Source organism: Prunus mume, linkage group LG2, assembly GCF_029339155.1.
Source record: "Prunus mume cultivar Tortuosa linkage group LG2, ASM2933915v1, whole genome shotgun sequence".
NCBI classification, from domain to species: domain Eukaryota; kingdom Viridiplantae; phylum Streptophyta; class Magnoliopsida; order Rosales; family Rosaceae; genus Prunus; species Prunus mume.
The window spans coordinates 20,141,586-20,154,802 of NC_142699.1; the positions used below are offsets into that span (position 1 = coordinate 20,141,586).

The window sequence follows — 13,217 nt, forward strand, 5'->3', positions numbered from 1 at the left end:
ATTCATTCTTTAATATTTTATGATGTAATCTTTTTATTATTTTAGTTTTAAAATTATTTTTTGTTCCAATATTGCCCCTTATAACTTGAATCGAGTAATAGTCATTTATGTCATATTGCCTATTGCATAAGTATATATATATATATATATATATATATTTTTTTTCATATTTTCAACATTGTGTTATGTACCTTTTTTTTTTATAAAAAAAAAAGGTAATATACAATTTTATTTTGGCTATTTTTGTATATGACTTATAGGTAGTCTTCTAATTTATGTTCCTATAATTAAGTATTTCTCGTTGCTAATAATAACATTATCTACTTGTATATCAGATACATAATTTAATGTGGGTGATTGGTTGATCGATTGGTATAATATGTGGGTCTTTACTTTTTATTAATTAAATTGTATTTTTATCCATATATTAGGAATATTATCAACGAAAGAATTCAAAATTTAAATTATAGAATTCAATTACAGGGAAATAATGCATAAAATTTAGATTTTCAATGTGTTTCCTTTATTTACCTCAAAGGGTTAAATCAATACAACAGAAAAATTAATAAATGTCAAAGAACCTATATCTAAAACCAAAAAAGCGAGGACTAAATCCAATGACATCTAATCATTCGGGACGTAGATCTAAAGCTCATAAGGAAACTACACAAAATACCGACTCTAAAATAACAGGAATTAATTAAGATGTCAACAAAAGCTGTTCTCCATGTGTTTCACAAACTCATCAAAATCAATCACTCCATCTTGGTTCATATCTGCTGCATTAATCATCCTCTGGCATTCGTCCAATCCGAATGCATCCTTGAAACCGAAATTGCTTAAAACTCTTTGTACCTCTGCTGCATCTATAAACCCATCTCTGTTCTCATCAAACACATCAAAGGCTTCCTTTACCTCCTCCAAGCTGGGCTTCTCCTCATCAAACAGTCTCCAAAGCTCCTCTGCCCCAACCCTCTCTCCAATATTGTCTCCCTCTGCCTCATGTTCATAACACATTCCTAGCCGGCCCATCACCATATCTACTTCTTCTCTGCTTAGTTCTGTTTCATCGTGTGCCTTGTTGTTGCCAAAGAGAGGCTCATTGGTTGGTGGCAATTTAGAACTAAGGCTGTGTGTTTTGGTCCAAACCTTCCATCTGGTGGAGATAAATTTCACAAGGGGTTGGAGAAAGTTCTGTTTGTCCTCCATAGATATGGGGCTTTGTATCGTAAGTACAACCAAGGCTTCGACACTGTTATATTGATGAGAAAAAGCAATTGCCTTGTGTTTGAAGCGTCAACGTCTTTAACTTCTGTGTCAAGTCACCACCAATTTTCCTGGAAGACGATGGATGGATGCACTAGAATTAATTAGAACGGACAGACTTAAATAGAAAAGCCACTCCTATTCCTAGTAGGAAAAGGACTAGGACTAGAGACTTCCTAAGAGAAAGAGGTTTTATCTTTTAATAAAGGTTTAATTTTCAAACGAAGATTGATGATGGTTCCTCCAGTCCAGACCAAACCTTCTTTCTACTGGTTTCCTCATAGGTCATGCAAAGGAAAAAAAAAAAGCGTTTCCAAGCCAAGCTAAAGGTTCACATCACATTCATCCGTATATAATTATTATAGTTTTCTCCAAAGTGCTTCTTGGCTTTTGGAAGTTCCCAAAACTTGACATGTGAGTGCGAGACCGACTGTTACGTCTCCTGGGGAATTCCAAAAACATTCTGAAACGTCCAGGAAATTGGGAGGGGCAACCTTTTTTTTACTTTCTTGTGTGTAAGAAACAATGCAGTTTACACCAATGACTTTATGCTCATAATTTACATCATCATAATAATTCGCAAGAGGTCCCCTCCCCTTGTAGACTTGTGTTGTGGCACTTTGGAGGCCTTCTGAGGGCCTATATATGTCCAATTTCCTCGATTTCAGATCCTTTCTGTTTGTTCCGGGATCTTTCCGACCCAAACGAAACAAATTTCCAACTTAATGGATTATGGACTTTTCATTGGCTTGATTTCTAATATCGAAGAAAAGAATCCTAAGAAAACAAAGGCAACCCAATTGAGTTGAGTTTGTTGATATGTCAGCCATGGATAAAGCTGAGGTAAGGTCTTAAGGTGTGCTGGATAATTCGGGCCCAACTTCAAACTCGGTTCGGGCTTGAAAGCTTTGAAGCCCAGCATTGTTATTAATTTCTCCTGGTTTTCAGTATTTCCACTCTCAATTTGTAAATGGTAACTAATTAATTACAAAATGTGTAATGTTAAGAACAAATAATAACAGTAATTAGTAAGCAGACATGGACTTAGTCAAGTTGGTCAAAGTGGATGTGCTCTCCATTTTGCACCGGAGTTCGAATCTCCCTCTTTGTAATTTAAATTAGATTAAAGTACAATATTGTCTTTATAAAAAACAAAGACTGATTTAAGTTTTGATTTATCTAGAGTGAATGTTGTTACATCTCTTATGTTTATAATGTTGTTTTTTTTATCTTCAGTTGGAGTCTTTTCCCACTACCTAAAATAAGAAAAGTAGATGTATGGTAACAAGCAATCAAAGTTCCATCCAGCTTTTGGTTTTTGGATGGAACTCCAAAAGGTGCATTTCCCCCACTTTTCCCATGAAAGGAACCTTTCTTCTGAAACATCTTCCAAGCACTTACTCTCCAACATAATTTAGTGGAAATAATATGATAGGTTTCATCATGTCAGTCAATCATCCATCCATCCCAAATGAACCTTGTCATACAAAGTCATGCCATAAACTAAAATTCAACATCTCATGATAAAATTGCGCCCACCATTTCACCTAGGGCACAACACAGCAACTCTCACCTAATAAGGAGGCATGATGCATCATCAAAAACGACATGTCAGACTCATGTGCATTTACAAAAAAAATAAATAATAAATAAAACGAAGGCAAGTGGGCTTTGGTGGTGTATTTGGAAACTCTAAGATGGAAATGTGTTGGAGATTAATTGGAGTTGTTCTAACTAGGTTTTGAGTTGAAGTCCTTATCAATGTATAAATGTAACACCTTAAAGCTTAAGCTTTCCGGAAGGATAGAGTCTTTTAATGATATATTGCTAGGCATGCATGCCACATATTAAGATAACGTTGAAAAGATTGACATAGTACACATTATTAAGAATTTAAAGCTCTTTTAACGGAAAAAAGTTTGACTTGGCTTTTCCTCCCTACTTTTTTCTTCTTTCTTTAAAGAAGAACATATTTTTCTTAATTTTCTTTTTCTTACGAAAACAATTTTGAACAAGGACTAAGTAAGGTTGTTCATAGGTCTGGGAGAACTTTTCTATTCAAACAAACATAAAAGAAAGGAGAAAAAAAATTGTTTTCAACTCAGGCAACCTTTTTTCATATTATCTTGTATCTATATGTATAAAGCAAAAGGCTCGTGAAATATTTAAAGACTGAAAACGCCATTGGGTAATGCAAACATGAAGAATTGAAATTATTAATTAGATGAGGATAATATGGTAAATTCATATTTTTCATATTATAAAAATTAAATTAAAAACAAAATCATATAATAAGTTCTATTTTTATGAAACACAACTATCAATTATCTTTTTTAATTCTAAAAAAGGAAAAAAAAGGAAAACTTATTGGCACATAATAATGAAAAAATCATACGAAAACCAATAAAGGGCATAATAATGAGCAAGGTTTGATGTTAACATACTTTGGCTAATTCTCTAATTCAACATATAAAAGACGTAATGAAAAATCATACGAAAACCAATAAAGAGCATAATAATGAGCAAGGTTTGATGTTAACTTTACTTTGGTTGCTTGAAAGGTTGGATGTTAGCATGCAACAGATGAGGACCACATGAGTTTTCATGGATATTTGGATGAATGTCACATATATTACTGACCGATAAATGCTAAAATCAGGATATTATGATTTCTTTTGTTTGTGTTTCTTAGTATGTGATAAATACTTACACAAATTTTCTTCTACGTAGACATTTGGATGTTATTATTGTGCATACGTCATTTATTTTCTATTATCATCTTTGTTATCCTTCTTGTCTACAATAACGTCCGCATGCTCATTAGTTCATTTCAACGTCGGCATAAGAATATGTGTGTGAAAATTCTGAATTTTTTATGTTGGAATCACATGCATGGGTCCCATAACAACTAATTTTGTGGAGAAATTGTGGGCTGCTAGTGACAACAAAGACAAGGAAATATCTGAATGTTGCTGTTGGAGGATGGATGAGAGACGCATACATAAATGGAGTGTGATTTTGAAATATTATCCAAGAAAGTGAGATAGCTAGAAAAAGGAAAAGCCACTTTTTGTGTTTGTGGATATACTTGGCTCAGAGTGATTACACTTTTTGGTATTTTACAAATTTGGATTCGTTTGTTTTTGAAAGAGATAGATGCCTCGCGTATTGACACTAGTTCAAAGCTTATCTCCATCCACAATTGGGGGCCTACAACAAAGACTTTTTTTCCTTCATATAATATCTTTTGAATCCTCAGTTTTCTAAACTATTTCCCCACTAGCTTTCTTACATTTTAAAATTCTAAACACTGAAAATAGAAAATCTATGTCATTGCAATCTCCTGGTTTGGTCAAAAACGAAACAAGAGAGAAACATGTTCCATTGTAGCAGCTACAGAAAGCATCTGAGAAAAATGAAGTTTATTCAACAAATGTTGGAATTTGATGCTTCTTTTTATTAGCTATCTTATGCTACCTCACATAAATATGTATACAAACACTTGCTGCACCATCTACCTAAGGTGAAAATAAAAAAGACCTGTCCATAATGTTACACAGAGATTTAACCCAAAAAAAAGAAGTCTATATCATCTAGTCAGAAACAGCTTTGCTCTCCTACAAAGTGATTATCGGTTGTATGCTGTAACTTCTAGGAAAGAAGTTCCAGCACCAAGGGTGATCAACAATATTGGCTTATGGTAAAATTTGTCAGCAGCAAAAGTTGGCAGGGAGGTAAACTCCCTTCCATCACCTTGTGAAAGTTTACAACTCTAACTTCAGCTGTGATCATGTTCTCTCATGGAAGTTGAGTGACCGGGACAAGGCTGCAGGATTGGCTTGCAACACTGGAGATGCTTCAACCGCGTGATTTTTCTCGTCTCCCTTTGATTGAAATGCCCGGAAGAGACCTCCCTCGTTAGTACAATTTCCCTTTTCATTCTTAATGCCTAATGTTGCCCATATGGAGCTCTTTGCAGCTTCACTTGGATCATCAATCCTTAATGTTTTTGGAATCCAAACACATCTATCTGAAGTGTTGTTCTTCGCGTGATCTTCGTTCTGGGAGCTGGCTGCATTAAGAATGTCCCCATCTCTCGAATGTTTCCCTAAGGTTGGGGAATTTGGACCAGAGCTTGTAGCACAGTGGCTAAGAGTAGAGGATGGTGAGGAGAGACTTGGTAAATTCCAAGAGTCCGGTACAGTGCAACCCCAACATGGTGGTGCAGGGTAGAATGATATCGGAAAGCCTGAATGGCAGAAAGGAGGTGGAGGCATTCCAGAGGGCCACTGAGCTGAGTTCCATGGATAAGGCCAAGGGGAGCCTGGAAAGCATGGTACTTGAGGAGGGAAGCTTTGACAGCTTTTAATCGCTGGCTCTTGTAAACCAACTTTACCTCCCCTCTCTGATGAATTTGAGGCTGTAATAGAAGATCCACTTGAGTGGGCATCCCTATTATCTCCTGGTATGGAAGAAACCACAATTCTTTGTTCAGGCCTATGGAACCCACTTTGAGTACAATTTTGTGCTTGCTCTGCAAGGTTCAATACAGAAGCCATTGATTCACAAAGAGGAGAATCCGAACCAAAGGTCAGGACAGTACCATTGCTTCCCAAAGTAGTGTTGTGTGCACCATTTGCAGCACTAGCACGAGCTGTTTGCAGAGCATCTGACATTAACATGTGACGATATTGTGAAGCTGAAGAGTTTTTATTCTTGCGACGACCAGCACCCACAGGCACATTCCTCATGATTCCTCCAGCAGTCCAGTATCTCTGACAGTTCTTGCAGAAATGGCGAGGCTGGTTGACATTGTAATTATTATAATAACAGAACTTGGTGTCCATGCTATTACATCGAGGACATGGAAGTATCTTGTCTGGCTTCTTTAGAGTCTTTTCTTGTGAGCAACTGGCCTCACTCTGGTCTCCATTATTAGAGGATTTCAGAGATGAAGTTTCTCTATCAACTGATGGCGTTTTAGGATTCTCGCTAATTCCAGATGATGTTGTAGGAGCTTTTAAGTCTTCTGTGATTTGATCTGAGGTATCATCTCCCTGCTTCTCGGCTGTGAGTTCCTTCTCTGATATTGTTTCCTAATATTTCAAACAAAAAGGTCTGATCAGAAAAGTGCTGCAGCTGTTTTTTCAGTAAATTGAAACAAAAATATGTAGGGAAACTCTGAACTAGACTTAAAAACATAAAGAACTAAAGAAGAACAAAAGTAGATAAAAAATCTCATCTGATGTATAATCTCACAAGCTAATACATTGATTTATGAAACTTTGTAGATAGCCATTTTAGACAGCAATCAGCTTTCATGTTTCGATACATATAAGCTATTATTATTATTCATAAAATTTACCATTTACTAACACATCAAGGGGAATTAAAAGTAGATAGGAAGGGAGCCAAAGAAAAGAAAAGGAGTTGTTATAGAAGACTGAGCAAAACAGAAAAGTTTGTTCAGAAAGAAAAGGTAGAACAGGCTTGTGGGGAAAACATTTATATCACTGCAGAAAAACCAAAAGCACATCTGGGAATTATCAGAAGCTGTTGAACTGACAAGAGTAATTCAATCCTGACCAAAATGAAGAAAATTTTAGAAAACGCTTTTCTCTTCTCTCTAAATTTTTTGCCAGCCATGTCAATCTACAAATTGGACATAAATGGATAAATGCTTCTGGGAAAAAACAGAGTAAGCAAATCAATCCATGGAAAAAGTCCCATAACCAAAAGCATAATTACTGCTAAAGTGCAGTGTTAAAAAGTTAAGCTTTTTCTAATCCATGCTTTCTGGTTCCCTCTCCAAACCATTAAAACAGCTTTTAATCCTCAACGAGAACTTAATGATTAAAATGTTAACCAAAAAAGCTTAAAACTTGTGCAACTAATCATATTGAAAAAGAACCCAATTTTGGAAAACTTGAACAGAATCAAACTAAACCCAGAAAAAGGCTCGTAAATCCAACACATCCTTGAAATATAGCATCCGAATATCATGACGTAATCCTCAAGTCCCACAATGACCATAAAATAGACAACCTCGAGATAACCAAGAGGACAAAAAAAACAAGAATAACACTGGCCAAATTGACAATCTTGATTACAGAATTACAAACAATCAGGGATGATTAAGTATTTCAATTGTGAGATCAGATCCCAAAATCACAAACTCCATAGTAAAATCAACCCATTTACAATTCTGAGCTTCTGATAAATGATGGGTTGTTCTCAGAATATAAAAAAAGCAGCGACTTTTCATAGAAAATAATTGAAACTTAAACATACCTTGTCCACTCTCGTTGAGTTCCCTTCAAGCGAATTAGTAGTAGCTGAAGAAGAAAGCTTTTGCTTGTCAACAGAACAGTCTTCAACACCACCACCACAAGCAGTGGCAGCAATATCAGAATCAAAAGTTCCACAAGACTCATCAATGGCGGAAGAAGCCTCATGGTTCAGTGGCGCTAAAGCCAAAGGTATGGTCTTTCCAAAGAGCTTTATCGTGGGGCCTTCGCTCTCGGAAGACATTCGAGTAATTTTGATTAAAACCCAATAAAAGAGTCTCTCTTTGTGTTTCAAACGAAGAAAGACACAAAGACACAGAGTTTCAAGTGTGTTGGGTGTTTGCGTATGTTGTTGTAGTTGGTGTGGTTTTTGAGTTTGATCGAGGAGGATGGAGGGGGGAGGAAGAGGAGTTTAGAGAAGAGAAGGGTGAAATGGTAGTGGGGTTTAACGAGGTGGGGAATGCCACATCATCAAAGGGGGAGATTTGTGAGCCACAAGTTGTATGTGGCCTTTGAGATCTTTCGCGCTGTTGGATTCCCCCACATTTCTTCAAAAGATAGTGCTTTCTTTTGTCCTCTCTTTTTTCCCTTCTATATCAGCAAAACCCCCCTCCCCTCCATTTCACCCTCTTTCCCCCCACAATTACTCCTTTCTCTTTCGCCTTCACCTGCCTGCCTTCTCCAAACTCAAATAATTTACAACATAATAAATTGTTTGGATAAGTACTCTTGAAATTCTTTTTGTTAGTTGCAAAAGGAGAAGAACTTTTTCAAATCCCTATACAATTACACTACGTGTCATGCTTTCGTAGAAGACGAGCGAGACTCGTAAATACTTATTATTAATTATGAAAGTTTGATGTCAAATTTCCCGATAAAATTTTGTTAGTTACTAAAGAAGAAATTTTTCAAATCCCTTTACAGTTATACTGTGTGTCAGACTTTCGTAGAAGACAGTAAGACTCATAAATACTTACTATTAATTGTGGAATTTTGATGTCGAGCTTCCTAAAAAATGAACGAGACTTATAAATACTTACTATGACTAGTAAGTAATGAACTTTGTCAATTTGGAAAGTAATTTAATAAAAGCATTCTCTACTAAACTTACCAAACTTATTAATTTAATAGTATTTCTCTCTTGAAAAATGGGTTTAGGGAATATGAAAAATGTAGGCAAATTGTAAATGATATGGAAACGTGCAAGTTAGCATGTTTGAATTTGGTTTGATAAACTAATAGTATGGATATATTTTTCTATTCAAAAAAGTACAAAGGAAAGAAAATGTCTATGAAATTCTACGCACATACTTTGTCTTTGGAAAAACAATTGGTATCAAACACTTTCCGACACTTGAAAAAGAATTAGCCTGTAAAATTACTTCTCTTCCTAGTTTATTCTTTTAATTCTTTTTTAATTGTTTTATTTTCGTTAAATTATTGTGTAGCTTTTTGGAGCAGAGCAACGCTTGAATCGCCTTTGCCAGCTGTGGAAGTTATTGGGTGTGTTTGTGAAAAAGGTCGCTTGAAGTAGAACACACGTGGCCGGTGGACCCGCATTGGACATTGAAAAGTTGGGAGGTTGGGGGGGCCCACCTGCAAAAAGCGTGCTGAAAAGGTCATCTCGTCATCACCGCCGTTCATTCCGTAGTTCCAAGCTGATGGCACTTTCTCTCTCAGTCTGTCGACACAGAAAATCCTCTTCTTGTTTGTGGCTCTCCAAATTTGTAACAGAGCCTTCTTTTTTCAGTTAACAAAATTGTATTATTTGGTTTTGATGCCGTCATATATTTATTTATTACATCATTTAGCACAATTATTCTGTTATGTGGGAAGTAATCATCTGTGGCATTTGTGAACACATGCGGTTGTCAGAGATATGGTTTGTCAATTTCCCAACACTTTGACCAAAATGAATTAAAATCTTTCAGCTATAAAACGACGTAGTTTGGAATTGCCTCCATTTTATTAATGCATTGGGCTCGTTTTGATTTTTATAATAATTTTTTTTGTTTATTTTCGATATAAAATTTAAAATTTACATAGAATTCTAAGACGACATAATTTAACACCAAAATGGAGCTTTGAGATATTTCATTTTTGTTGTTGTCAAGAAAAAGTTCCATTACTTGCAAACACACCATTAGAAAAAGCACAGAGACAAAGACACATAAGCAAATACATAGTTTGTGTAAAATTACATTATATTATTTTGTGGTTGCCATTTTACTGAGATGCATTGAATCCTATACCAATATATTATTATATTTGAAGTAGTGGCTGGCTCATTGTACAGGTGGAATTATGGGGGTCAAGTGAATTTGAACTACCTTTTAGGCTTTTAAGCAATTATAGCATTTTTATGAAGGTGATAGAAGGATGTCATCATCCTCTTTACGCAAAGCAAGCACACTGTGTTTTCTTTCTTTTTTAATTTTTATTTTTCAAACAAAAGAAATACGACTCGACTTTTAGTCTAGACGTCTTAAGTTTGAACTCCCATATCATCTTAATTGTGGATAAAACCCCCTCCCATATAATTTACACTTTTGCTTGTACTCAAAAAAGAAAAAGCTTACTGCAACTTGTTCTGTTGGCCGACATAAAACGATTGCATCCAATCCAAGTACGAAAAGTCAAAATCTCTTTTGCTTGGCAATTCAAAGTCTCCATCTTTCTCCAATAGAGATATATATTATCTTCGACAACATAAGTTGTTCTACTTTTAATTGGGTTCTTTGTTTTTCAAAGATGTTGAAAATATTAACAGATGAGATGATTTTGGACTTCAAAATTTTCCTGCTAGACTTTCACTCATTTGGCAATGGATGGTTGGACTTGGGATTTTTCTCTTCTAATACAGTCCGTTATCAAAAACAAAACTAAAAATAAAAGGAAAGCATGGCTACAATTTGATCTGTTGGCATGGCAGAGATAGCTGTGATGAGATGGGATCAAGCTTTATGTACCACATATTTGACTTTCCCTCCAGTTTAAATGGAAATGCAGATTTGACAAATTGCTAGTAAAAGTCAGGTAGGCTAGAGACTTCGAGAATATTGTTGGTGTACGCAAACCACTCAGAGTTTAGAGACAAGAAATATCAAAATCTTGTAGGTAGGGCCGGGATGGACGGCTCACACACAACAGCATCTCATCTAATTAAGGCTTTCTTCTTTTAGCTAAATTGATGTCTCTTTTTAAATGCAACATGAAAGTTGAGATAAACACAGACGATTTTATACACTAATTATTCAGATATGATTTTTTTTGACCCCATTTATGAACCCCAAGTAATATGATTTCTTTATGTTTCTTTTCTATTAATAAAATTATGATAAGGGGACGGATAGGGCTCTCGGAATGTGTTGGTCTATGTTTGTGCACCTTCACCTTGGCTAAAGCAGGCGAAGAGGAAAGCATTTGAAGACAGGCATTTCCTTCCTTCAATTTGTGCATTTGGGCTTTGAGTTGGTGGCACATTTGGAACTTGGGAACTACCTGAGAACCCCTGCAACCATAAAGCCTTTAACTTTTTAGGTATCCCAAAACCAATTCCTTTCCTTTTACTTGTTTGAAAGTGTTTTGTGTCTGGTTAATGAATTCTCTGTTCTAAACTGATCATGGGTTTCTTGCAATTGTTGTGCTTTCTTTGTATATAAGTTGGTGGAAATGGAATTTATAATTCTGCTTTTAGTCAAAGTGAATGTCAGAAATTACTGCTCCTTATGCAACATGTTTAGAAAAAAGAAAAACACAACTTTTATTTTGTTACTAAAAAAAGTTTCTTTTATATTTCAACAGTCTACTCTGTTATGTTTTCCTCAGAATAATTACAGAGATTACAACTTACGTATTTGCTTTTTATGTTTTAAATTTGTAAACTCAACTTGTGCATGTGTAATGGCAACATCATCACCAAGCATATTGGTTTATATCTTGGAGATTTGTTCATATCTTGCATAGTTTTTGTTAGATTGAACATGTTAACAGTGAGGAAACAGATTTGGTATTCACCCCTGAGGTATACAGCATTACAGATATAATCATGACCATAAAACTTTATCTCAAACCCATTAGATTTCCAGATTCCATTGGTGTATTTAGTCTTAAAATAAAGCTTATATTAAAAATGAACTTTCTAAGTGGTAGTGTTCTCCTATAATGTGAGATCACCTATTGGATTGTGACCTTTTAGGTGGCCTAAGTAGAGTTCGATTTTAGTATGCCTATTGTTGATGCTAAAAAATGGTCTGACACTTCTGGGTCCAACTTAGTGATGTTGTCAGCTTTGGTCCTTTATGAGCTTTGGTAGAGTGATCGATCTTAAATTAGAATATGTATGGAGTGAATAGTAATTTGGACAGAGTATTGGCAAGATACCGAATGTCGCAATTACCTCATTTTTGGGACTTGTGCCCATTCTTATAGATTTTGGGAGGTGTGCATCTTAAGTGAAATTTCGACGTGGGACTGTGGACATTTTCTGAGGTGGCTCCACGTCTACTTGTGAGAAATATTGGATGGAATGAGTCGTTTGCTATGCGATCGGCAATCATGGGTGTCGAGTGCTCTCCCTGCCGATGGTGATTTGTAGGTCACAGTCGACTATGACTTTCTGGTGGGTCGTATCCGTGGGTCCCTTATTTTCACGTGTGGTCCTCTCATTGGTCGGTCAAATACGGTGTAAATAGGAGTCCCCCAAGTTTCCAATTGAGAAAATATTCTTTGTTGAGGACTTGCTTTTATCTTCGGTATTCTTACCAACCGAAGCTTGTTATGAGAGGTTAATCGGTACAAGGTGCTACGATAACGTTGGCGTTCCGAATGGTACTCCCATGGGATAAGAGGTCTGAGCGCCTATTAGTAACGTTGGTGTTCCAAACGGTACTCCCATGGGCGAAGAAGTCTGAGAGCCTCTTGGTAACGTTGATGTTCTGATCGGTATCATATGCCTAGTTACCCATGGTCATGAGAGTCCATGTGCCGAACGGTAATGATGATGTTCCAAACGGTGTCGCATGCCTGGCTTGCTCATGGGTCATAGAAGTCGGTGTGCCAAACAGTAATGATGATGCTCAGAATGGCATGATAGATTCTTTGCGCCTAAAAGTTTTATGAGGGCGACATGACGCTTAGTCTTCTGCGAGTGGCGTGCACTCCTGGGGGCATGATTGAGGTCATGATATGACACTTAGTCTTATGTGCGTGGTGTGCAGGTCATTTCCTATTTTACTGGTGCCACGTGTCGGGAGCATGCGTGTTGAATGAAGTAATTATGGCCTTTGTTGGTGTTATCGAGATGAGCTTGTTGGTCCTTTAGTATAAAAAGAGGTGGTTCGGATTTTGGAAACTCACTTTAATGTTTTGAGAACTATTTTCAAATTTGTGAAGATGCGATTTTCGGCTAGTGTTTTTCGGCGAAGAAATGATTTTCGGCAATTGAGTATACAACATAGCGATTTCCAGCGACCTCATTCGCTACAAAAAAACAAGGGAAGTTGCTATTTGCTTGGTCCTTTCCAATTAAACGTACCTTTTGACCCGAACTAGACTACGAGCACGTATGATCATGACGAACGTTTGGTAGTCTAGTAGCCGTAGGTGGTGATAGCCATATGATTCCTTAGTTTGATCTTTCCATGGCATTTAGTTTCCCTTTCT

At 36.3% G+C, this 13,217-nt stretch overlaps 2 protein-coding genes across 2 annotated transcripts; both read right to left on the reverse strand.

Annotated features, from left to right (window-relative positions):
- Nucleotides 1-526: 526 nt before the first annotated feature.
- Nucleotides 527-1,332, reverse strand: LOC148919801 (putative calcium-binding protein CML45). Its single transcript, XM_089046832.1, has one exon. It carries the CDS (start codon nt 1,207-1,209, stop codon nt 709-711), a length of 501 nt encoding a protein of 166 aa, XP_088902958.1. The 5' UTR covers nt 1,210-1,332; the 3' UTR covers nt 527-708.
- Nucleotides 1,333-4,673: 3,341 nt separating this feature from the next.
- LOC103321567 (cyclic dof factor 2) lies at nt 4,674-7,965 on the reverse strand. The gene is made up of 2 exons (XM_008223382.3): nt 7,558-7,965; nt 4,674-6,362 (listed from the first exon to the last, which is right to left on the reverse strand). The coding sequence occupies exons 1-2, from the start codon at nt 7,795-7,797 to the stop codon at nt 5,055-5,057; spliced, it is 1,548 nt and encodes a 515-aa protein (XP_008221604.2). The 5' UTR covers nt 7,798-7,965; the 3' UTR covers nt 4,674-5,054.
- Between the last annotated feature and the right edge of the window lie 5,252 nt (nt 7,966-13,217).

Coding starts and splice junctions, on each gene's coding strand:
- LOC148919801 (XM_089046832.1), bottom strand. CDS start 1,209: ATGGAGGACAAACAGAACTTTCTCCAACCCCTTGTGAAATTTATCTCC.
- LOC103321567 (XM_008223382.3), bottom strand. CDS start 7,797: ATGTCTTCCGAGAGCGAAGGCCCCACGATAAAGCTCTTTGGAAAGACC. Junction 6,363..7,557: donor ACTCAACGAGAGTGGACAAG/GTATGTTTAAGT, acceptor TTGAAATATTAG/GAAACAATATCAGAGAAGGA.